At 40.5% G+C, this 27,026-nt stretch overlaps 1 protein-coding gene across 2 annotated transcripts in view; it reads left to right on the plus strand.

Moving 5' to 3' along the window:
• Positions 1-26,462, plus strand: part of ULK4 (unc-51 like kinase 4) — a 250,325-nt gene extending 223,863 nt beyond the window's left edge. For both annotated transcript variants that reach the window (XM_026081949.1, XM_026081950.1), the window contains 2 exons: positions 23,122-23,210; positions 26,193-26,462. In XM_026081949.1, coding sequence (XP_025937734.1) covers positions 23,122-23,210; positions 26,193-26,277 — 174 coding nt within the window. In that variant the 3' untranslated portion in view covers positions 26,278-26,462. The remainder of the gene's footprint in view (positions 1-23,121; positions 23,211-26,192) is intronic.
• Positions 26,463-27,026: the final 564 nt, after the last annotated feature.

The raw sequence follows: 27,026 nt of genomic DNA on the forward strand, positions 1-27,026 counted from the left end.
AGTAAGATAAGGATGTAGTTTGTGTTTACCTGAGTGATCAGTTTTGATGTACATTAGAACTGATTGTTGTTTTGTTTCCCATACGTCCTACTTCTAATACCCAGGGATTTGGCTCAATGCACAGAGCACCCCCCAAGAGTCTTATCTGTGACTATCCTTGATGTAAAAGGAGAGAAGTATTATAGACTCCACCTTTCCCATGTTTAAAGGGCATGGCCTAATCCCCTCTCCAAAACCCTCTGTGTTCATCAGAAGTCCCACTGACTTTCACTGTATGTCACATAAAGCATATGTGTACTATGTGTGGGGCATTCGTGTCTGGTTCCTCCATCATTTATGAGGCATAACCTCATCATGCCAAGGACAGATGAAATCAGAAACTGTGAGTGGATTTGAAATTTTGTCTGTAGCATGTTGTTACATTAAGGATGTCTAATCACATTAAAATGGTAACTTACTGTGCAAAAGCTAAAAAAACCCTGTATTTTTTCATATTCTGTTGATGTTGCTACAAATGTTCTAAAACTGATTTGATAGTGCTTTAGATTATTAAATATCCTTTAGTACCTGAGCAATATTCCCTTAACAAACTTGTTTATTATGTTGTCTTTTATTTATCTGAATTTTCTACAAGTGAGGTAAAGTGAGAAGTCCTGGAGAACTTTTGTTCAACTTAGATATCAGAAAGGGAACATCTATGTGTGCGCCCCATGGGGTCTGCTCACTGCAGCTGAGTAGACTGAACTGTAGTGGGGAGGAAGTGGTCGTTACAGCCTTTGCGCACTGCTGTTGCAACTGTGGTAGCAACAGACGTTTAAACATCTGTCACCAGTGTTATTCTAGCATGATTTCCACAATAATATGGAGACAGGGAAGAGCAACAAAGCTATCTGGGAAAGCTGTTTACTGTAGCATAGTATTTGGGAGAAACTCTCTGGTGAAAGTAATGAGAGCAAGCACGCTAAAAGCATGTTAGCCACAAGACAACAACATTCTTTTTCTGTTTTCTTTTTCTTTTTTCTGTGTGGCACAGACAAGGCCTAATATGACATGTGTGGTTGCTTTTTATTGGAGTTTCATGACTTGTCCCATTGCATAACATTTGTCTGTAACTTTGAAATGTTTTGGCTCTGATTTTTCATAGTAGGTGTCTGCCCCAGGTTGAAATCTCCACAAGCCATTCTGGCTAAAATTTCAAAAGTTTATTGGAAGGATACTAAGAGATATTATTTTACTACTATTACTCTGGTCATAGATATAAAAATTCTGATGACTTTCTTATTTTTACTCTTTTTTTTTCTGAAAAGTTATTGCCTGTGGCAAGAATTTGACTTTTGTTTTGGCAATATGGCTTTTGCCATACCTTGAAATCTTCTTGTTTGAAAAGGTTTTTTTTTTTTTTTAAGTTTGAAACCTTTGAGAAACTGGCAGCTTATTAGACGCTCAGAAAAGATTTCTTCTGTGTTAGTAACTACAATGTCTGAAAATTGCATTCTCACTGAGTATGCTAAAGCTTCTCGCAGCTCTGTGGTTGATCATATGGCCCCCAACAGCTGCTACATCTGATTGAACAGTGCGTGCATCATCCCTATCTAAGACTGAGCATGCTCCGTATCCTCCCTGGTCCTGCGCATGATAGGACTGGAAATATGCCATCCCTAAAAAGCAAGTAAGTTCCAGTCTAGGGCAAGAGAGCGAAGCCAGACTCTGCACTTTGCAATTGTCGCTTTGGGCTCGAGTGAAACTGAGCTACAGAACTGACAGCAGAACTTCAGATTGCCCAGTATGTGTTGGGTCACAAGATCCAATGGTCTGGAAAATGTAAATTTAATGCCTGAGCTAATGTTTTCATGTCTGTTGATTTATTGTGATCTAATGCTTTAATTCCCACTGGTTGGTCATCTTCATGGTCTCATGGAATCAAATCAACAACTGGGGCAAAATCGGAGTGCTGTCTTTCAGCCAGCTCTTTAAAATGTGCTCTTCCTTTCTTACATGTATATTTTCAGTGCTCTTGTTTAAAGTCTATGGCTGAAAACTTAGCCAGATGTTTGCAGCAGTCTTAAAACTGTCAGAAGATTGTTAAAATAGGGAAAACTTTTTCCTGTAAGGCACATTCAGAAAAGTGTGTAAGAGCGAGCGTGGGGTATTATTATCAAAGTAATTCTGCATTTTTATTTACAGAATTAATTTTCAATTACATAATAGATGAAAGTTCTGGTAGGCTTGAGGTAACCAGTGATTTGGCCTTTGCTAATTTATATGAATGCGTCTGTATCTGCATAGAATTCACATCTAGAAGTCACTGTGTGTGTCAAGTTCAGTGATAAAATATTAGTGTCAGTAACATAATAATAACAATAATTCCCCTCAACCTGGCTGACAAAATCAAATGGGAAATACTAGTTATCAGAGACCTTTCACCTCCACCTATCAATTTAGAGGCCATGCAGTGCCTCAGAGACTGTTGGTTTCACTGCTTGATGTTCTCTGCTGTGGCATGAGAATGGCTGGTTTTACTGACCAGTTGTCCTTGTTACAAACTGCATGACTGGGATATCTGATATCTGACTGATTTTTCATCGATTCTGGGTGCAGTGCTATGTCTGTATGTATTATCTTCATCAGCGTTGAATGGAGCAACTGTTAAGCTTAGGTAGTGTTGATTTAGTTCCTCTGTGCCGGAAGGACGTTGAATGGCTGAGGGATAAATCCATGGGCAACTGAAGGAATTTTGGTGAAGAGGTAAGCAACTGGACAGTTTGGCAGAGCTGAACCAGTTTTCTTAACTGAAGACAAGTAGTGCATGGTCTTATTTCAAATTTGCTGCTTGAGGGTCTTGATTAATGGTAACTGCTTCTGAACGTCTGTGTGACCATCTTTTCTTTTATCTACAATTCTTGAGAATATTTCCCAGCCGTTTGTTTCAGACACATCAGTACAAAGTCCATCCTTTTGTCACTTTGAGCTCAGAATATTGTGACATGCTTAAAAGCTTCTAAAATACTTCCACTGATGGAGAAGAGAACTGGCTATTTGTTACGTATCGTTTCTTGTAAACAGGGAATTTGGCATGTAATTTACATTTATGCACAGTTCTCCTTTTTTAGTCTCATTTATTGATTTGAACCTCTCTGAGATACATAAGGTACAGCTTCTGTCCTTGTGCAATACTGAAACACTGGTTGAATATGAACATCATTTTTAATCAGGTTTCTCCAACTGCTGAATTTGCTGCAGTCTCTGGTCTGTTCTCCATTAGTTTGCTGGTAAGAAATTGTTGACCTTTAGATTACACTGTAAAAGTCATTGATTGCTGCAGGCTTTTGTGAAGAAAGATGCAAAGAAATATTATCTCCTGTCAGTCAGCCATGTAAACAAACTTGAATATAGGCAGCGGTTCAGCTTCCGAGTTCATTCAAAGTAAGGAGGGAGAGGAAAAGCTATGAACCAGTGTTCCCTACCCACTATGGATTCCTTTCTCAGCTCTTGTGCTGTAATAAAATGTTGTCATCCTATTTTAAAATCCTCCTATTCCCCGTGGGAGAAGCTCCTCTGAGCATAATCCCAACCAGTACTTAAAGCCCCTTTTGCTATGCAAGATAGTTGAGCCATAACCCCCAAGTCTTTTGCTCCCTTACCACAGTTCTAGTTCAGGCTCCCCCTGTTGCCAGATCCCATTTTATTCTTGGGGCAGTCTCACCCATCAGATTTCCTTGTTCCCAGTCTCGTGTTTGTACTTTTTGTTATGTACCTATCAGCCTTCTATTTCCATATCCTAACTACTCTTTGACTTGTTCCCTAATTTACTGTCCCAAGCCTTCAAAGACTGTCTAGAGAATAAATGCTCTTCCTTGCCCCCAAATATTGCTTTGCAGCATACTTGGCAGTCTTTGGTTTTCTGATAAAACTAAAAGTTAGTTGCCCTAATGTTTTAAATATGGACATCTTAGAAACTTTTACTCATATAAATGCCACTGATTTTTCTGAAGTTTGCATCCAATTTAAAATGAGACTGACAAATGGTTCTCCTAATTACAATGAAATTATATTCTTGCTCCTTCACCTGCATTAGGTAAATTACCAGTGCCTTTTAATTAAGCAAATTTTCCTCCCCTAAATGGTGAGCACATTGTTGTCATGAGTATTTTGGTTATATTTTCAGATATGTTTACAACATTTTCTAATTTTAACTTCCTTATGTTTTATGAGTCTGAGCATTAAACCTGAGATTTTTGCTTTTCATTGAAATACTACTGTATGCTAGTTTTACTGTTCTTGCATATGTTATGGCAATAATATTATTCTGTTTATCTGATATCGTTATCACAAGCTTTTATTGCATTTAAAAAAAGAAGAAAGAGTTACCTTTTCTTGGCTCTGAACATCCATTCAGACAACTCCCACAGTTCACACCCATCCAAAATTATGCTCTTCTCATAAATAGCTTTGTGAATCTTAGTTCTTTGCACTGCCTTGTTTTCCTTTTTGAAAGTGCTTCCCCATGGTACTCTCCTTAAGCAAGAACCAATACACCCAGAATTTGTTCTCAGAGTCAAAAGCTAGATATGTTAATCATATTTGTGTGTTTGTCATATATATGCTACAAAAACATGGGAATAAAAAAACTCATTTAATTTGTGTTTTCAGGAGGGAATTCAGAAATTACACCATATAGGAAATGTTACTCTTGAGTATACCTTTTGAGGAGAATCGCTCTGGTATGCAAAATTTTTGAATAGAAATGTAGTAAGGGACAGACACAATCACTACATGTCTTATCTTTAGTAGCATTCACCAGGAGCTGTTTCAAGGGAAATCATAAGAAGCTATCACAAGGCAATTATGAAATAGCCTACCTCCAGGCAAGGCTCCTGTCAGAGGACTTCTGAATGTCTACGGTTTTCTGTCTCTCTTGGAATTTTTATATCCATAAAAATGAAGGTGATAAGACTTAAAAGGTTATAGGAAATCTGTAGTGGTAGTTTAGATTATTATTTGTGAAGTTCTACCAAGCTGAAGATTAGTGTGTGTTATTTAACACTTTCAGTCATCCAGGTTATACTCTAATGTGTATATTTCTCAAATAATTACCTAATAATAGAGATAAAGATTCCATTCTTCATGGCCATAGACAGTCCTCATCAATAATTTATCAGTTCATGAAGTGAAAAAGTATATCACCTGCAATGAAGGTACTCGTTCTTCACTATTTACAAAGATTTTAAGAAGCTGCTGTATCTTTGTATCAAACTTCATTTTTTAGACTGATGCATTAAGTATTCCTCCTCAGAGAAAAAGAGAGGCAATTCTTACACTGATAGGTACTACAAAGGCCACTCTTCAGACCTTTGTATTTTTTTCAGTGGAAGTTGAACAATTTTGATATCTCAATCTGTTCTTCATGTATAAAGAATTGTCTAAAAATTAAGGTGTTATAAAAAGAGATTTTAGAACAAACTAATAAAGTGAATAGTAACAGATCAGCTGGTCCTGCTGGTAACTGTTGAAGAATTCTAGAGGAACTTGGATGAAATTGCTGAGCCTGTAATGGTGGTGTGCAACCTATCAAGAAAATCAGCCTCCATCCTAAAAATTTTAAAAGGGCTCCATGGGTCATTTTGAGAACTTCAGGCCCATAATTCTGACTTCTGTTAAGGCTGAACTGGTAGATATGATAATAAGGAAAGGATGGGTAAGCAGAAAGGTAAATATAACACATTATGTAACAGTCAATATGATGTCTGTAGAGGAAAGTCATATTTCTCCAGTTCTTTGAGTTGAGTCAATGAGCATGTGAAGAATCATAATCCGTTTGATATAGTGGACTTGGATTTTTAAAAAGCTTTTCATAAGGTGTCTCAGTAGAACTTCCTAAAGCAACTAAACTGCCATGGGAAAGAGAAAAGTTCTTCTCACAGATTAATAGCAGCTTAAACAATAGGAAATAATAAATGGCTAGTTTTGCACTAAAAACATAGATTACTGTCATAATCCCACTGGGATCTTTGCTGTTCAATGTATTCATAAATTGCCTGGAAAAAGAGATGAACAGTACTGTCACAAAGGTTTTTGATGATACAGAATTATTCAAAACTAAGCCTGACTCTGATCATTTGTAGAGAACTCAAAATATTGATTGAATAGATGACAAAATTGCAGGTAGTAGTCAGTAATGACAAATACCATATAATGTATGGAGGGAAAAATCATCCTAACTATACAAGCCTTGGTAGCTTCAAGGACAGTGGTCCGAGAAAAATGTCCATGGGGCTGGGGATGAGTAGGGAGCTACCCTCTGACAGGTCGACCCCTTTCATGGACTGCTGTATGGTGTTTGTAATGGTCACCAGCTCTTAATTTTGGCCAAGACCAACCTACGGTCATTTTTGCAATAGTCTGCTGGAGGACAAGGGCTTTGTAGAGGTCTTTCAGAAATTTTGACTTGCTTGGTAGGAGGGAAGATGAGTCTTTTCCTCAGCCTAAAGGTGCTGGGATGTAGGGAAGGTGTGTACCAGTTCTTTTGCTGCAACATTAGAAGGGATAGTTGGTGGAGGGTTGTAGCAAGATGGCATCTGGTGCAAGAGGTTTCAGATCCTAAAGGCACCTGTCTATCCCCCCTAGCATACCTTTGCATTGAATAACAGGAGAAAGAGGATAAACTCTGGGTCCTCAGAGACCTCTGAGCCTGCCACATGTTTCTCTGTTCACATATCCAACCTCCTTGGGAGAGAAATTGAAGCACGTGCACACTTGTATTCTTTGGAGAGGTAGAAAGGTAGCGAGAAGCATATAACCAGCCTTCTGGCATAGGATGACACCCTTCTTACCGATCTAGAGGAGATGCAAGGAGAAGCAAGGGTTCTCTACATAGACTTTTCTTCTCTAGATTCAGTGCATTCTGGCACTTGCCAAGCCTTGTGGGATAGGCCATCAGTCGTCAGCATGGAGACTGGGAACAGCTGGAGCTGTAAGAGGAGGTTTAGACAGGGAAGAGAAGAAGGGGTACTGGTGTTGTCTCAGCACCTAGATTAAGACATGGTGGGAAAGCAAGGGATCATCCTTTTCTGAGGTGACAGGGTTCAGACCTGAGGTCTGGAAAGGTGATGACTATGTACATGCATTTTCTGTTAATGCATGTACTGATAATCCCTGATAATCCCTAGTTTGATAATCCCTCTGGGATTTCTGCCTGGAGGGCTGCCAACTGAGAGGACCATATCCAGGGCTTGCTTAGGGACTTTGTGAGAGGAGTCATGGTGGTGGTGTTAATCCGCTCAGTTATCACTCCCTATGGCTGGCTCAACACACAGGCTGTCTTGAAGGGATGAGGGATGAGGCTGTGGGTGCAGCAGTGACTTCCTCTAATGATGTGAAAGAGCCCCAGTCCCCACCATGAATTAGGCTTGCCATGTTTGTCCCCTGGGATTAGTGCCCAAGCTCTCCACATGGGTGTCTCCAGAGGGATGGCTAGCAGAATGGGGTTTCGGGGCGTGTGGGGCCTGGGAGGCAGTGCACAAGGGTAGGAGAGTAGGAAAGGATCAGCAGGAGAAGAAATGTTTTCTTCCTGCGAGGTGTCTTCTTCCATATTCTGTGGTGCCCATCTTAGCCCCTCGCTAAGGAACCTGTCGTCTTTTGTTTGGTGGTTTTGACAGGGTGTGCCTGCCTGCTGCAGGGAGGCATCCTGTCACCCAAGTGAGCTTGTTTGGTGGTGCCATGGAGGGACGGGAGACATCTGTGGATGGTCAAGACCCTCCATTATTTAGAGGGCCCATACTCCTCCTTCCTGGACTAAGGGGCAGTCTCTCTGTATTTGTCCTGGGAATCAGCGGACAGAGAAGCTGGCTTCCCTGGTAGAGTAATGAACTCCATAGAGAGATCCTATGTAAAAAACAACAAAGGACTCCTCTAGCCTCCCCCATTAAATGTGCTGCCACCAGCACTGGATTGGGCCTTGCTCTGGCAGCTCTGGGGGGGTTCCCCTCCTGCAGGTGGGTGGTTATTGCCTTGGGGCTGGGGGGAGTTTCCTGGAGGGAGAAGCATCTTAGGTTAAGAGGTGGAAGGGGTAGCTTTTAGGAGGAAGGGGAGAGGGAAGATGGCTGAGTGAGGGGAGCAGGCTCTGCTCCTCCTGCTGCAGTTAGCATGTGCCCAACCCACTGATTCATGTGTGGGTAAGGCCAGTCCATTTCCCTGTGCTGGCTATGGGCTTGGTTTGCAGGGTGGCCGTTTGAAATGGGTAGCCATGTCATATACCAGCAGCCAAGAGCTTTAGGCCTGGCAGGTGGACTTTTACTCTGACCTTGTCTAGTAGTCAGGGAAGAAAAACAGTAATATGTCATACAGTCGATCAGTCACAAATCCCATTAGTAATTCAAAAATAATAGTAATAGGAGTTGCGAACAGTTTATAGACTGAAGTATGTGAAGTGTGTTCACACAAACAAAAAGGCTGTGACTAGTAAGTAAATTAAAATGGTATATTTACTGTAATTTGTGAGTGAAACTAGGGTCTAATTTCACTGAGTAAATAAATGATTGGAAATTATTGATTTGCTTTTACTAAGTAAAAGGGAGGACTAAAGAGTCCTAAGTTCTGAGAGCCTGACATGTGATAATGGCGGCTCCTGCAGAAAAGCATAATAGAAAGTTGTCTGAGTCACTCAGTATCTACCACTGGCCCTTCTATAGATTATAAATCATTAAAACCCAATATACTTACTCTGGAACTTAAACAATAATTTTTACCTTACTAAGATGTTTCATTTGAACTTGCCCTAGGAGTCTTAGGGGCTGAAACCCTTATTCTGAGTAGGCTGGAGAGAGTAACTGTGCTCTAAACCTGTTCCAGCAGGCCAAAGCCTTGTCTTATATTACTGTATTGAGGGATGAAAGTTAATTCATGTTTCATTGTCAATTCATTTCTTGGTTTCACTGCGAAGAATGCCAATTTTGCTGGCAGTTCAGCGCTCGTAAAACATGTATCTTCTAAGGGAGAATGTGAGACCATCACCTCATTTCTTACAGATCATCAGATGTCCGTCAGATGGGGGAACTTTTGTCTTGGATTGAATTTAAATTAGAAACTTAGACATGAAAGACTTTATCTCATTAGCAATCCCTTGATCCACCCAGTTCCCCTAGGTGCTGTTTTAGAATGATAACCCCAATCATTCTTCAAATCATTATAAGCCATCAGTTTTAAGTGCAAAAAGCTAAGACTTTTCCTGCTAGTCAGTTCTACAACAAAAACAGGTGAGCTAAGGGCTTTGATCAAAAAGGTATTCTTTTAAGTCAGATTTATTCATTTTAGATTTTGTTTCTACATGTCTGATACTATGCTAGAAAATAATCAAAATACTTTATAAAAAAAGGATGAAGAGCTTCAAAATGAAGCTGCTAGCCAATTTAGATTGAGTTGAATGGTTGAAATAGTGCAATAAATCTCTTCTTTAATGTACAAAATTATTTTTAACCTGTCATAAAGGTGATTTCTAGGTACTTTAACCTTACCAAAAAGGATCACAGATTTGGTTAAACTTCAAAACTCCTTTAAACTACAATTTAAAAATCATCAGACAAAACACCAAGGCTTTAAAAGTCTCAGTGTCACTATCTCACTTTACTTTAAGGCTTAATAGACTGCCACCTATGTTGCTTGTTCTCTCTGTTATGTGGTCAGGGCCTTTGTAGGTATTTGCTGAAAGCTAGATTTGCTAGAGTAAATAGGAATTGTGTTCATTCCTTTTCCTGGAACAGTGATGAGATCATTGCTTCAGCTTTGTAGCATGACGTGATTAAGTTTGCACTGTGACTCACTTACCTTGTCCTGAAGGACAAAGTTATAAAATTGACAGCCACTGTGGTTATAGGACCAAAAGGCAGTATCTTGTGGCAGGCCTCCAGATGCTCATTCTGGGTCTGTAAATGTTGAGTCCTGTGTTTTTACAGGAAGACAATGTAAGAGTGTATAATGACTTTATTTAACCAAGAATCTGTCTGGTTTCATTTCCATAGCTGTGTTAATATTTAAATCGTTGACCTAATCAGGTTAAGCGTGAGCTGAAACATCTAATTTTAAGGCATGCCTTGTTCATGGTAGTTGTGCAATAGCAAATTCAAAACAGTGATGTAATTAGCTACACATCAGCAAAAATACCTGAGAGGTTTTAACCCGAAGCCTATAAGAGAAAACAGACTGCTTTATTATGACACAAAATGCCTTTTTTGGAACCTGTGCATTTTTATTGTATTACCCAGTTGTAATAGTAGTTTATAATTCTTTTCTCATAGTCAAAAAGAAAATGAGAGGAAAAAACATGCAGTTCACATTCTGGTGAGATCATAACCAAAAGCTCTGTTGTTGGTAGTCATTTTGTACATAATTCAATGATTGTCTATTCACCTGAAGCCAAGACTGCAGCAGTGGCAGTACTGTAAGCTAGGTGTAAGGTTCACTTCCTGAGCTGTGTGGGCGAAGTTTGCCAGAACGCTTGCATTTATTATGATTACATTTAGTGAGTAGTATTAATTTCTTAAACACTAAATTCACCCACAAGATAAAAGCAAAAAGCCGATGCATGTGTAAAATAAGAAAATGTTTGTTTCTCTGCTGATATTCAACTATAACATACTTTGAGATAACAAAAGTCACAAAGGATAATTTAGTCACTGAAAGACTTAATCATATAATTCAAGATTGAAGTTTAAATTGTCTCAACAAGCTTTTCATGCCAAATAAACAATGCATTATTCAGCCAGTTAACATTCAGCCACAACAGTTGGGCTCATATTTATTAGAATTTTCACTAGCACTTACCCCACACTTTTACAGAAAAGTCACTTCTCTATTTTTTTTTTCTCTGTAGACATTAACTTCTAGGCCGTTTGTTCAAGATAAGCATCAAAATGAGGATGTACAGGTCAATCTATGCTGTATTACAAAGTTACAAAGAAGAAGAGTCAGTCTGTCCTCCAGCTTACGCTCTCCTATCCAAATTAAACTGTTTACCTTTTATAGGAAACAGGCTCTTTTTTTTTTCTTTAGGAATTTATCAGAGTTTGTGTTTGTGGAAGAACAGACTCTCCCCTTATTGTGGACATATTTCTGCCCTGAAATTTTATCAGTTTGTCTTTTCATCTCTTTATCTCCACCTTTTAATGACAAGTCTGTGGGCTCATGGTTAAGGCTCTGGGAGGCTGTGCTGCCCTGCCTGGTTCACTGCCACCTCCACTTCACTGTCTTGCCTCTCGGCTGTCCCCACTCAGCAGGAGGGACAGCAGAACAGAAAGTGAACCATGTTGTAGCTCAGCTTGTTAGTGCAGACCCACCTTCATTAGCTGTTTAAACTAATTGGACAAGTTGTGGACCAGGGCAAATGAGATATAAACAGATATTCCCACTTTGGGGGCAGCAACCTCTGGCAATGAAATGGGGCAGACAGTTGGGGCAGTGGTATTTTAAACCATGGCAGCTAAATCCAGGAGAACCCATTTGTTAAGATCCTTGGACAACACAACTAATGGATGACATAACTAGTCTCAATTTTAATATGTTTTATAAAAATTAGAATGAATTAAAAGTTTTATGCTGCATCTTTCCTCTGTTGATAGTGATTTTTGCTCAGAGTTTTAATATTTACTGTGTTTTTAAAATAAGGACCTCCATCAAGGTACCATCAAGGTGAAGGAGCTGAAGGAGCTATTGCCCACTCAGGTTGAAGTTAATGCTCCCTTACCTGAGACAACACAGATGTCTGTATGAGCACCTTGAGTGCTGGAATAGAATGGGTTAGTGGAAATCACCATCAGTGGTGGTTTAAGCTAACCCACCTAGCACTGCAATTTAGTGGGTGCATCTACATAGATTTCACATTCCAGCTAGCGTTTGATAATTTCTTAAACTGCTTTAACTCAAGTACTTGTGATTGACTATTTACTTAATTGCATGATTGTAATTTAAATAAATTTGTTCAACTACCCACTGGAGAAGATGAACTGGAGTATCTGTTGTAACATAGTGCCAGACACAACCTTCTCCTCAGAGAGGAAGAACAATTTAAGTAGATATTTTGTAGCTGCTACATTCATTTCTTGAGATTGTGATGTATTCCCCCTTACCTTGTCCCACTATAGTGATTGCTGAGGCAGTTGCATTAGGCAAAAATTGTCCTTTCCATGCCCACTAGCTGTAGAGACAACACTTTCCCTTGTTCCATCTACCATGAAGTATGCAGAGTTCTCCTGCGTTGCCCTTCTTTTTATACCAGCTACTTGAGTTTATCCTTAAATAAAATGAGCCTTGGTTTTCCCTGGCTGCTTTTATTAACAGTAATACAGTGTATTGCCATTCAGGTCACTAGTTAGTGACATCATGTTGGACTTGCAGTCTTTGTATCTTTACTTTTGGTAGAAGATTGCCAAGTTGAAGAGCTTGATCCTTTTTGCTCTCTTCTCATATGTGTCAGAAATGGCAGCTGATAAGGCAGGATGAAAATGACCGTATGGTACTGTATTGAGAGAAAAAGGTGATTTCTATTTTATCTTCTCTTCGCAAGTTTCTGCTGTAAATCATTTAACCTTGTCTTAGAGTCCTTTTGTTTTTTCAGTTGCAGCAAAGAAACTCTGCAGAGTTTACATCCATCTGTATCTTGAAATATGATTATAAAGAACAGTAAAATAGTATTATCTTGGGGACAGCTGCAAGATTTTCTCTCATACTGAGACTGCCGGGAGCTGGGACTCAATAACTTGGTAAAAGCATAGGAAAGCTACTCAGGAATCTGTTCCCGTCAGTCACTGATGAAACTGTGATAGAATCAGCCAAGTGTGTGTGTGTGTGTGTGTGTGTGTGTGTGTGAGCTGAGGAGAGAAGGGGAAAATGGATATGAAATCATCAAATCACTAGTTGCTTGATATCACGGTAACAGCAGGGCTCATAAATGGGACGAAGCATGTGGAGTCCAAGCATAACAAAATGAAAAGGAAAATATTGACAAAAACCAAAACATGAATACACTGATGAATTATGGTCATCTACAGCATGAGATGGAGTGAGTGGGGCTGATCTCTGAAGCAGCTGTGAAAGAGCTTGCTGGCAACCTAGCCTATTGCACTATTCAGTCTAAATTAAATCTTATGAGATATTCTGTCTGTTTATTTGAAATAAGTAATGTAAGTCTGGAAGTATACGTGTGTCTGTGCTGAGTGCAGATTTGGGCTACCGTTTTTGTTGATGCTTGTTTTCACAGTTACTCAGACATTAAAGTATTCAGTCAATCTGTAATGGCTGCTCTTTAATTACAGTGAGGGGAAAAAAGTCAAATATGGGACTTGCTCTTAGTTTCAGAAAGCAACAAGAATGAATAGTGTTTATTGCAGTGGCTCTAATACTGTAGACTCAAGTGTTCCAGGGGGAACTGTCTTACCCCCTTGTTTGGAACGTGTTCACTTTCCGAGACCCCTCTAGGGCTTGGCGCTGCGTTGGTATTTGGGTACTGGGAGCCCACTATGATTATAAGTAGATATGGAAGCTGACCAAAAAAACAATACTGACATGGTCAGCAATGAGAAATATGCTCTCTCTTCACATGGACAGATGTTTTGCTTCTGGTTGTACAGTGAAACTGGCAGTTCTGAAACCTGCTACTTGTTTATTTGATTYGTAATTCAAGGCCAGTGTAATTCCCAGTGACTGTCACCGTTGCTTTTGTTATGGAATTCGAATTCATTGTTGCTGTGGGCACAGAAGGATCGCCGTGCTCATTTGATGTTTCAGTGCACTGCAATTTTACATAGTGCAATACTGTTGAGATTGCCTAGCTGTCATTTGTTGGACTCATCACTATTACTTCCTTTTGACCTCCTCTCTGTAATTGCACATGCATGACTTACTAGCTGCTGTAAAGATACCTAAATGCAACTGGGATCCTTTAAAAAAAAAAAAAAAAAAAAGGTGAATAGACCAAAATGGTTCTTTCAGAGGTCAGTGAGGACCAACTGGCTAGCTGTTTGCTCTCTGCCAGGCACTCAGAGCCATCTGTCACATGACAGTAAGCAAGCATAGATTTTGGGAGTCCATTTGTTTTTATGACAGTTTTTACAATTTTATGGAAATTGAGCCATTACATAAAGTTTAATTTTCCTCAGAATTGTTGTTTTAGGGACTTATATCCTTGTTCAGTCATTTACATGTCTAGTTACTTTTACATAAAGCACAAATATAATGATGTTTTTCTCCCCTAATAAAAAATCTTCAGACTTAAGTTTTGTCTCCTTTTCAGTATGTGAAGGACTCTATCCATGTTTGGCACTTAAGGAAAACCTCGAAGGTTCTGTATCCAAATTTTATGTGTCCCTAGAAACTAGGGGGTTTGCATGTAATTCCTACTGAGGCTACAAATGAACTAATATTTAATGCTTTAATATTTAGTTTAAAGTCATAGCCTACAATGATTTTCTAAAAAGATTTTGTTGCTGTTTTTAGTCTTTAAGTATGTATTTTTCATAATCTGCTTTACTTCTCAATATATCTCATCATATCCCTGCTATTCCTGGGAATGGTATATCTAAAACATTAAGTCAAGCTGTACAGACTTTTAGTTGTTGGAGTCCTGTGTTCAAGTCCAGATTACAACCACATGAGCGTGAGCTTTTCAATTTTTCTTCACCCCCAGTGAAAGTTAATCAATGTCACAAATGCACCACACCTTCTGAGGTCGTAGGAAGGTTCTTCTCAAGGGAAGCTAGGGATTTTGTATACTAGATCAGACTTAAATTGCACTGACAGATTTGTATAAGGAAAACTTTGACAGCTTCTACTCAACTAGCTCTGGCTTCATTAAGGCATAGTAGTCTTTTATTTTCATGAGTAGCATTTTAAAGCAAGACAAGGGACAATGTCAAGTTGGAAGTGTTATTTTTTGGAGGCTTTATGCTTTAAAATTCAATTCCTCAATACACTCTAACTGCCCTGCAGTTGCTAGGGGTCTGGATGGTTCATGCATTGCAGGCATGGCTACTCAAGTGTTTGTGTCCTTACATACATAAGTATTTATGAAACTGGTAATTGTTTGGTTGCTTGCGTACTTCTCCTGTGAGGTAAATGCCATTTAAAAGTCAGCACTTTCCAAAATGTGCTGGGTGTCACTGTTTTTCCCAATAGTGAGAAGACAAGTTATCTGTCATAATGATTCTTACTCTTACAAATGTATATTTCAAATTATTTGAATTGTCATAGCACCAAAGATACCAGGGAAAGATATAGGTTGAATTATACTAGGTACTATGAACATGAAAAGAAGGCCATCCACAGTCCATGGAGCACACCAGTGAAAGCTGGATGTAACTCCAAAGAAGAGTTTTGGAGTCAGACTATCTTGTGACTTTATGGGGAAATGTAAGGTCTGACAGGTGATGGAATTCAGGGATCTTTTTCAAGAGCTGAGTTATTAGGACCATAAAAGATGCCAGCACTGTTAAAAGAGCACGAGGAGTCAACATTTAAGAAGGCCTGGGGGTTACGTGTCAGAAGCTATTTTAGGAGAAAGGCTGATAAAGAAAAAGAGACTATGAAAGATGTTTAAATCTGAGAGCCTTCTCAGGTCCAGAGACTGATGAACTTCAGGGGAAATCTAGGTATGCAGAAAATTTGTTTTTTTTGTTTTACAATACATTTTCATAAATGCTTTTAGTCTTTTTTGATCTAAGGCAACTAGAAGCCTCTGTCATAGATAAGAGCAGCCTCTATCATAGCTTCTAAAGGAACATAAATGTATGGTCTGAGCCTAAATTGCACCTACTGTGGTAATAAAAAATAATTCCAGTGGATTTCCCCTTTCCTTCTGTAAGGGGGAAATCATATGAGGCCATCAGGGTAGGTGTGCCTGGGCAGCGGTGGTCTCATCAGTCCAGCAAGGTGAGGACAGGCAGCCGCCTGGTGACTGCGGGAAGAGGAACTGGAGGGGGCTTGCAAGGAGTGCGTAAGCTCTGTATGTGGCCCTGTTTCGCTAAAGCTGATGCTTGAGGAGAGGTGAAAAAGGCAGGCTGGGATTATTGTTGGGACAGTGAAACTAGTCTGAAGTGGTACCTCGGGGAGTCAGCGGCACACAGATGACAGATGAATTTGTATTTGGAGATGAGATCACCAGCAACAGGGTAGCAAGTGTTTATTTTTAAAGTCATATTGATGTTGTGTTTGCTTATGGGCGTGTGTGACTTGTCAGCCCTGCAACCCTATATGGAAGTCTCCTACAGCAGCTTTGAGACACCTTTTGCCAGACAGGACTGCAGCTTACTTCCACTAATAAGGTTGTTGTGGACAGCTGGTTCTAACGGATAAAAAGAGCTTGCCCTATCCAGTTCTGTCAAGTCAAACATTTTAAACTCAATAGTCAGAGGGGATAGAAACTGCAATAATGGATATTTGCTGGGTTATAAAGACATTTTATATTTCCTGAAAGTGAGCTGAGAACACTGTTAGCAATAAAAACAAAATCAAAAAATCAAACAAGACGGAGAGCACTCTTCGGTTCAATAATTAACCTGGGTTTTACAAATCTTCTGTTATGCTTAGACAATGCCCATTAGAGTTGGTAATTTTATAGTTTCACAAAAACCATGGAATATGCCTCTGTGTGCTATATATATGCTGAAGGGCAGACAATAGTGTTAAAGTGTCAAGAAGGGTCCCAGGTCAGTTGGCAGTTGTGTGGTGTAGGGGAGCCGTTCCTTCTCACACTGTGAATAGTGCTTGAGGCAACCTGGCTTGCAGACTGCTAGGCACTGGTACGTTTCCAAGTTACCAGAGGAAATTACTTTGAACTTGGAATAAACCTGTGCACACATACAAATTAAATGGAAACAAAACACGTAGAATGAAATCTTGCCCTTATCAAAGTCAAAGGAGTTTGTTGTTGACTTCAGTGGAGCAAGAATTTTGTCCATAAAGAGGAAGGAAAGATTTCTGAACTCTAAAATCAGAGCTAGGCTGTCTGATGTAGGTTTATTGTCACAGATACCTGCTTGTTTTCACATACATTTGCAGGATCTGAAGGCCACAAAGTCTTTGTAATTGTGTGTCTGAAATGCCTGACTGTAGTAGTGCTTGCCAAAGCACACCTGGATCACTCATGCTTTTGTAACTTTCCTTTCTTGTTTTTATGGTGCAGCAACATTGCACAGGCCTGTTCAAATGAGTTGGCAATTAGTAACATAAATATAACTTGTCCAACTTGATTTGTCCTCTCCCCCCCCATTATGTGTCTGTCTCTCTCCGACTAAACCATTTGTAGAGAGGAGAGTAGCAAGCAAGCGCGCTGTGATGGGGTGAACATCAGAAATATTTTTACCCTTTCAGAATGGGTTCTCATACGTTACAGGGAGCAAGAGCAATAACTTGTGGCCCTCCTAGCGAGTGTCCAGTGTTTCTGAGCACACACTGACCTTGGGTGTTTCTTCTCTGCAGTTGCATAGCCTGGCAAGGGTTACTATTAGTTTTCACTAAATAACTAGTAAATTGGTTAGACCTAAGCCCTTTGATGGGTCCAATGTCACGTACCTGCTGAGAGCATGTCTAACATGCCAGATTAAATGCTTCGCAAAAGGCCATTGAAGATATTTGGGATTTTTGGGGTTGTTTTAGTTTTCAAAAAAATCTTGCCAGCAATGTGACGTTGGCCTAATGGCATTTCCCTGGTAAATGGGAGATCAGGCTTAACTTTTGTGATCTGGAGAGCTGTGCTGCCTCTTGCCTCCCGGCAGAGTCCTTGTGTTTTTCACTAGTTGTATGGGAACCATCTAACCCTCTCTGCCTCTCCCCACCCTGTGGAAGCTATGCTGCAGCTACAAAAAATACAAGGTTCAGCCCCAAAAGTGGGGGGGCTGCAAGAGAGCCTGTGAGTCTGTAGCCTCATAGGGGCACTGAAAAAAGAGGGTGAGGTTTGGAGTTTTGGTCTCTGCCGTCTGGACTATTTGTTTTCATTTGCTGTTTTAGCAGTCTAAGCTCCAGAGGGGAACGGGAATTCAGATAACTTCTTGTTCAATGTGCAGGTTTTCATGTCCTTCTGAAACTAAGCTCTCCCTGTGCACTACACAGGTATCTAAGACTCCGCTCTGGATTCCTCTCTGGGGACTGACACCTAAAACAGTTTTTGCAACATCTGCTTTATAGGCTCCAAATCCTTTATTGAGTCTGGCCCTTCATTGCACTACATTACTTTATAAGCTGAAGTGTGCAGGCCTACAGAAAGAACGACAGTCACCGATCCCTTTGATATACTAGCTTCGCATATGTGCCAGTGGAGGGATTTATTTTGAAAGAAGTATTTATATTTAGTAAGTGTGAACATGATCAGTGAGCCCATCAGTTTTATGTCACATAGACGCTCACCTGAGCAAGTCCCTGTTTGCAGTATATTCTTGGTTACAGTGCTCATCTGTAACACGGGAAGGCTGTGTGCTTCTGTCTGCGTCCAGTGCCTGTAAATAGCTCAGTGCTGGCAGCCTGGGAGGAAGAAGCACCATTAAATGCCTTGGGATAGGCACAAGATGGGCAGTGATACTGGGAAGTTTTCTGCTCCAGCCCAGCCATTGTGTCGTGTTTCTGAAGTTACCGACCCACTGACTTTTTTTTGCTGGGCTGTCACGTCTGCTGTAGTGATGTCTTTGACACTGCTGTATTTTGTGACATTTGTTTCTTAAAAATGGGAATAAGGTCACACTAAGCAGCTGTGAATAGCCATCAACTTTCAGTCACCGCCAAGCCAGACTGAATTTGAAAAAGCAGCTTTAGGGATGAAAGGCTCTGTGTCCTGCTGACAGCCCCTTGAGCCAGTCAAAGGCAGAGGCAGGAAGGAGAGGGCTGAGATGCACATTTTAAACTTGGGACAGCACTTACTATGAAGACATTATTTGAAATCGTGCCTACTGGGCAGTAGGAGCATGCTTAACTCTTTGCTGCCTAATTTTTTATTAGGAAAACTTACTTGCATGGCTGCTCTCAGTCAGTGTTGGTAAAGTTCAGTGAGAACTCAAGCTAACTGACCCTGCAAAGATAATTAGCTTAATTATATTCAATTTTGAGAAAAAAGTAGAAAGCATCTCTTTATGAGGTTAAAATATTGAGCAGTGCTTGTGGAAGAAAAAAAATCCAAGTATGTGTAAAGAAACAGTTATGAAATGACTTGCTTATATCTGTGTACACAGACACAGTGATAGCTTGTAAAAATGAATCTGTCGAGGGAGAACATGGTAAACATCTCAAGTAATTGTTTATTTGAGAAGAAAACATTTGATGGTGCAGCTAAATATCGTCCTGAGGCCTTTCTTCAACCAAAAAAAATGTTTCAAATTAAAAAGTTCCTTATTTTATTCAGTAAATATATTGTTTCCCAATTTCAGTACAGCTGACCTCACAGACATTGAGCTTACAGTTCAATTGAAACCCCAACAAAGCAGGAGAATTTCTTGTTCTTCAAAATAGTGAGAAAGTAGTTTACTACTTAGGACATTTAACTCAGTCATAAAATACAGAATGGTAGTTACAACTAATCAGTGAAAGTAGTTCAGTATTATGAAAGCAAGGCCTTAAGAAAAGAAATATTCCCTTAGATTTCCATGTATGACTAATTCTAGCTTTTGCCTTTTCTTGAAAATTGAATTACAAAAGTCACTTCGGCTTACACCAAGAATCCAAGCCTCCTTCATTTATTAGCAAAGATGTTCTTCCAGTGAGTGTTTCATGTTGTATCTTTTCCAGCACTCACCTTTAGCAGCACCGTAATACCTGAACAGCTATTCTAAATTTTAGGAAATACTGATCTTTTCATATCAGTTACAGTATTCTTTATGACTCATCCTTGTTTAATAGAATTGAAGAGAAGAAAGCTGCTGAAAGGTTATTAGCTTAATAAAGAAAAGTCATTTTGAAATTCTTATTAAATTTGCAATGAGTGCACAACTAAACTGAGATTTAATTACATTTTTAATTAAAGGAATGGCTATTGATTATGTCATTGAATATGTGTTGTAGCCAGCCCTAACAAATCAGCATTATTACAAGAGATCATTAAACCAGTTGTTAAAATTCTAAGTGAACTCTAAAAATAGAACTGGCGTGGATAAATCATGTAGTGATGTTGGGTAGAAGAAAAAAATTATAAAATTAGTGAAAAATACATGCATTTCAAATAGTTGGATTATTGATGGTTTTCTGTATTATCATTATTTTCATTTACAAAACAAAATGAAGACAGAAATTGAACATTTTTTATAAAAAGAATACATGGGTAAAATTTTATGTTTGTTCTTAAAATTGAACAGTGATCCCTGAGATCAGCCAATATTTCTCATGACTTTAACATGAAGCAGAATCTAATCCATCTTATTTGAGGGGTCTTTTGATAATTCAGCGAACAGTAAAATTTACTATGCAGTCTAATATAAAAGGAGCAATTAAATGTTAATGGTCACAGCAATAACAGCATGAGAGTACTGACAGAAAGGTAAGTGGGTGCGTTCAAGCTATTTACGGGGCACCGGCAACTCACCCCTTATTCAGCCTGCAACATTGCTGCTGCTGCAGCGTTGATCCTCTCCCAGGCCAGGTGGGGCGGGTCTGTGGTGTGGATACCTCGTGGTGGATAAAATACAGTTTTCCAGACACTGACGATCAAGAGTGGGTGTGGAAACGCCAGCTCCATGAGTAAATCTGTAGGGCTGTATTTCGTCCATGCACATTTTCTGTGTGTGCTACAGCCAACTACAGCCAACGGGACAGGTGTCTGTTTTATCATGAACGCGCCGTGGCTTTGTGTGAAGCTTTTATTCCATGCTCTCTTGAAAATATGTCCTAAAAACGCAAGTTGCTTTAGACTTAATTTAAAACATCTCCTGGTTGCTAATGATGTTAAAGGCCTGATCCTATCCCTCCTTGTGGCACCACCTTAGCTGCTGAAGGGATCTGTCAAAGCGTATTCGGCAGTGGAGTAGCCCTTGCGGGTGGGAGTCGCAGGAGGCCACTGCTCGGGGCTGGAAGCTGCGCTCAGTGGTGAAGTCTAATAGGGAGGCTGCTGCCGAGGAAGAGCAGATGATCTCATAGGTCCTTCTGTTTCTATCCACTACAATTTCTGTGCATATAAAACCATTTTAATCCTTTTCATTCAAATATGTTGTATCCACAGAAATGTATTCTTAATAATGACATGAGGCACACTGCAGCACAGGCAACCTTACAGTCAGATCCTATTACTCAGCTGGACTAAGTTAATGATTGAAATAGAGCATTTTAGGATTAAAAATTTATTTTGTACATGATTTTATGGTGGAGCACATTTTGAATTTTCTGTCTATGTTTTATGTACAAAGGCCAATCTGTTCAAAGAAAATGAAGGTTGTACAAATTCCAGCACTTAGGAGCTGGGCTAGGTTAGAATTAGGGATATTTGCATAACCTTTATTTGACCTCTTAGTTTTATGGAGCATGATTCAATCTTTAATGACATGATCCCCCCCAACCCCGTGACCCCTTCCTCTTTCAAGTGTGCAGGATAAACACGGGGGATGAGTGTGGCAAGTGGAAAGCATGTGGCAGAGGCTGATTAGTTGCAGGAGTTATGAGAAGTGTTTAATAGAGGCGCAAGTACTCTTTAGGAAGAAAAAACAATGTTTTGTGTTTGCAGATGCTGAGAGAGAAAAGAGCTTTATTGTGATGATTGGCTCAGTGTGTCTCTGTTCTAAAATTCAGAACAATGATTACAAGAAGTCTCCTGTATCTGCAGGATGACAATTAAAGCAGAATGGATTACGGAAGTATAAATTGAAGGGCTCAGATATAAACCTCAAGAGAGTAAAAAGGCTTAATGACCTGTAATCARGGTTTACCAATGATTTGTGCTGGGTAGCAGGGTCAGGGTTTTTTGCGACACATAGGATAGATTTTAGTTTACTCCAGACAGGTCCCTGTTCCCTGTCATTGTGTAGCTGTAGCAAGTTATGATTACAGATGTAGAGACACTGTTGTTGCAGAATCACTGTTGATAGATGGTGGTGGGATGGCAGCTGTAAGTACAGCTTCTCTTGTGAGTTAAGAGGGAGGCTTAAAGGTGCATCACCCAGATGCCAGCTGTGGCATGTTTAAAGCTCGAAAGTCCTTGCCAAATTTTGGGATTAAGAGTCGTCGTTTCAAACATTAACTCCTCAGGTATCAGTATTATCAGCCACCCTGGTCTTCTCATTTCCCTTTCTTTTTGGCCAAGGTTTACCTACCTTTGCAAGCAAGAACTGACACGCAAATCTTTTTTCAGTGATTTGTTGAGATTTGGGAGCTTCTTCAGTAACCCATCGAGTATTCAGTGTCCGTGCCACGATGCCAGGCAATTTCGTGTTATACGCACCATGACCTTCCCATTGACATGGGTAATGGGTCAGGAAATGTGCAGCCGCCTCTAGCCGTACAGTTATACTACTTTAGGCTGGAGGATCAGTAAACCAGTCATTACAGATCAGTGTGATAAAACACGTGTGGCAAAATCGGCTATAATCAGAGCTCACTCGGCACGAAAGGGCGCATAGCTGTGGCCAGTCGTTCCCCGTCTGTAAATGACTGGTCTGAGCAGGCAATATTCCTAATGGCTGAGGAATGGCACAAAAAATCGAATATGCAATTGCTAGCGTTGCAGTGATTTTTAACCTGAGTCCTCTTAGATAAAGCCCACATGTCCTGATCTGAAGGCTGTTAGAGGCTTGCTTGTTTTTTCTCTCAAGTGACAAAATGAAAGTGACTGCCTCCCAGAGATCTCCCTGAAATTCAGAATAAATGGGTATTGTATTTGCATTGGCACTAAATATGAAGTCAGGACTGGCAGACTGTGATGTGTGAATTTGCACACATACAGGGACCTAGAACAAGAGTGAATCTTGTTAATTAAACCAGGCCATTTTAGACAGAGTCTGCCTAAAATTCAGCCCTGTTCAGTAAAAGGGGCTTTCTCTGGGGTCTCATTACTGTCACGTTCCATTTACAATTGTAACAAATGCTGTGACTTGTTTCCCTCTCCCCTATCCCACAAAAAAATGACACTGGAATTTCTTGCAAAGCCTTTGATAACTTTCTTTCTTTTTGTTCCAGATAACTTCAAACGCAAAGCACTGGGAGAGCCTGAAGAATGATGGCGACGCTCTTATCCAGGCTCTGGAGGGACTGGCCCAAGCTGCCAGGTGAGTGCCCTCAGGCTCTCAGGAGTTTCCAGGTCTGCGCGCGCTCCTCTGACATGGCCTTCTCCTGTAATCGCCTCCGGTGTGGTACAAGCTTCTCGTGTTACTGCCACTGGCCCTCCCCCACGTGCTGCTCTCCCCCAAACTCCTCTCCTTCAGAGCTTTTCCGCTTTTCTGTTGCCACTGCTGCGATGTGCTTTGATCCCCAGCTGTGGCTCGCCAGTGCATGCTGCCCAGCCAGGCTCAGCATGCGTCCACGTGTGGCTAGTTTTATTAATTCCAAACAGTCTGCTTTTTTGCAAGCACATTGTGGTCAGTGTTTCTTGGCGTAGTGGGCCAGCTGCAAAATGTAATGTTTGCGCCCTGTTTTAAAGCAATTGTGCTTTGTGCACTTGAAAGCTGACTGTGCACGGCCAAAGACATGAACTGCTTTCGCTGAAGAACCTGCTGTTTTTCCGAGAGGGCACAAGACTTTGGGGAATGCTGCAGCATTCCCAGCGAGAACAGAGGTTCTGCTCCTGGCAACTTGGCCAAACTTCAGCTCATCCCCCTTAGAGTTTTCCTCATCTAATCCCCTTTGGATGTACGAACGAATAAATAGTTGTTCTCTGTCCCTCAGAAAACCCCTTTGCCCTCTTGCCCTAGACTGTTAGGCCGCATTTCATTCCTGGTTGAAATAAAATGCGCAGATAAATTGTAGCGTAAGTTGAAACAAATATTCTTTTCAGTGCTCTTTGTGCTCCCAGATGCAGGCTTTATATGGGCCAGTTGTTTGAGAAAATTGGCTCCTCAGCATTATGGCAGGGTGCACACTGTATTAGAAGGAAAGGGGATGGGGGCAGATGAGAGGGGGAAATGGTCAGGACGTGGAGAACTGAAGGAGATGCTCGCTGAGGACTACCAGAACCTGGCGTGAACCATCTGCATCCCTCCCACATCACACAGCAGCTGACTCAAGGTTTTTTGTATGACGCATTAAATTATCTATCTAAAATAAAATAGCATCTCTCCCTCAGGGCGAGATTAGCCCCACCACTGAAAATGACAGTGGTATGACAGTGGGGAAAGAAGGGTTTTTCTCTTTTAGAACTCGTTTTCACTCTCTCTCATGGCATTTCAGTGTCAGATGCACTAGACAGCCCATTCTGTAGCTGTCTTTAAATCCTCTTCCTGCCTTCCTCTAATTGTCTATTATCTACACATTTCTGTACTCAGAAAAACTCCACATACTACATAAAACCCCAAATAAATAGCAGTTTCTCTTATTTTGACACAATATGCTCAGTACACCAAATTCTAGCTGAAGCTAAYGATGAGTGTTTTGGTATGTTAGGGTAAGCCAAGTTCCTCTGCTGTGCTGAGCTCCAGCACTGCAGCAGCAACATAGAAACCCCAAAGAGCTCAGAGATTCCCCATCTCCAGGAACGCATGTCCCTATTCGCCTGCTGAGGAAATCACGAGGCTGCCTGGATCTTTGGGCTGTAATGGATTCAGTTGTGGATGAATTGGSAAAGGGGCAACAGGAAAAGCCTGGGGTCAGCGAGCTGATCAGCTTTAGCTGAATTGGGCTCTTTTGTTTATGGAGGTTACAGATGTTCTGCCATCCTCCAATTTCCCTTCTCTTATGTGCCATCTTTCTTAAGCATATTCCTTATTTCCTAATAAACTTGGCCCCCTCTTCTCAATGCGGCTCACAGCACAGGTGAGAAGCCTTTCTGAATTGTGTGCAGAATCAGAAACGCTTTAGAGATGACTACAACTGAGATCCTGGATCGAAGTCATCCTCTGAGTCATCTAAACTTCCAGGACCTTCCACCCACATATAATCACTAGGTTAAAGTGACCGAGGAATGTTTTTGCTTTGCCCATTTTTTACAGACAGGTTTCAAATCTTTTAGTTTCCCTGTGTGGTGGAAGGAATGAACCATCAAAGCAGTCTGTGTACCATCAGAGGGACAGTGCTTAGACTGCAAACTGCTTTAGGTGTTCCCTGCTGCCATGTAGCAGCTGTGTATTGCCAAACTCTTCTTCTGCTATATGTTCTCAACTAGTCAGAACAGACAGTTTTTGGAGTGACATATAACCCATTCTGCTTCGTAGCTATGTGGAATCAAATCTGGACTGTAAAATGTGGGATCTTAGCCATCTATTTTCAGTGAAGACAGTTGCCAAGATGAATTTGTTTCAGATAACTACAGTTTCTGATTTAAACTGCTGCTTTATTAAGCAATTGGCTTAGAGAGTACAGACTGATCATTTGGATTTCATGGTTTGCTCTGTGTTCCCCAAAACAGGGAGTGTCAGTAGGTATTTGTCATTAGCAGAAGCCGAGGAAGTTGCAAATTGGTCTGCTAGTGTACTTGCGTGAGTTAAAGACAAGGCATAGCAGCCTATAAAAATCATCTTGTTTATGTGGACTGGCAGTGTTGTGTTAGATCCCCTGTTCCAGTGCTGGAAAAAGCATGTGTTTTCCAGCAGGAAAAAATAGGCAAAATATGTGCAATAAATAGGAGAGAAAGCAAAGGGCGGGAAGAAATCACATCAGTCAATCTAAAACATGCAAAGCTGTGTGTGGTAGCGCATTCAATCCTCCTTGCAAAAGGTGGGCAAAACCCCGTGTGGTGCTGCCTCACATGCTGAGCAGCGCTGCACTGAACGCTGTACGGGTGAAAACAAAACCTGAGACATTCTTCTATCAAGCTGAAAGTGTGTGTGTGGGGGGCAAGGTAGCAAGTGTGTGTGTGGGCGATTGAGCAAGGTAGCAGTTACTGTGGATCTGAACTGAAAGGATTGCCTTTTTACATGAGGTTTGCTACGGGACAAAATTGCGAGTTGCATATTGCTGCTTAACAGAAAAGCGGGATTTAGTAAAGTTACTCAATGGCTATTAAGAATTTTCCTACACAGAATAAGACAAATGTAGGATTTGAACAAAAAGTTTTCCCTTGAGACTGTCTAATAGATGTTACTGTTTTTAATTCCCAGCTCCCATGCTGATGTTGCTGTTGCTTCCTTGGCATTTGAAATTCTGAAAACAGTGGGACATGAAAAGCTCAAGCCGACCAAGTGAACCATTTTTGACTAGGCTGATGAAATGCGCAAGTTGTGTAGCTGCTCAGCTCTTCTGGCCTGTATGAACATCTTCAAATGAGCCAGGCAGACCTAATTAATTTAGCCAGCTAGCTGAGTTTTATCTGTGGATGAGCATATGCATGGCTTAGGAAGGAAGGGAAACTGCCCTTTTTTTTTTGGGGGGGGGGGGGGGTGTCAGGGTGAATCCTTACTATTGTACCTGTTGACATTATTTGATGTATTTCAAGTATTTATTTGACATTCAGAGTTTGCAAAATGTAAATTAAATAAACATAATAGTATAGTTATTTCATAAGATGAGCAAAATGTGTTTCATTATTTTAAGCTGTCAGGGTTTTTTGGGGGGGGGGGATTGTTTTTTTTTTTTTTAATCAGGTGACTGCCAGAGCTGTTCATCTTCAGGGGTCATCTCATTCATGCCTAGGGCTAGTTCTTGATAATACCTTTTAACCAAAAATACAATTTACTTCATCTCACACAACCAGAATCAACCCTGTGATCACATAAAGGCTAAGTATTTGTGTATGTATGTATGTGTCATGTAAGCATGCTAGAGCAAGTTTTTACCTAGTATCCTGGGCTCTTTTGCAAGCATGTCTACCTCTGTTGCCTAGCACTGCACAGCGTAAAGCTGCTTTGGCGAAGCAGAGTGTTGTTCTCAGCTGACAGTCTGCCTGCCTGCAGCTCCTCTTTGAAAAGAGGTGAGCTAATTCTACTTTTTTTTTT

This window comes from Apteryx rowi, unplaced genomic scaffold, assembly GCF_003343035.1.
Source record: "Apteryx rowi isolate R43461 unplaced genomic scaffold, aptRow1 scaffold_562, whole genome shotgun sequence".
Taxonomy (NCBI): Eukaryota; Metazoa; Chordata; class Aves; order Apterygiformes; family Apterygidae; genus Apteryx; species Apteryx rowi.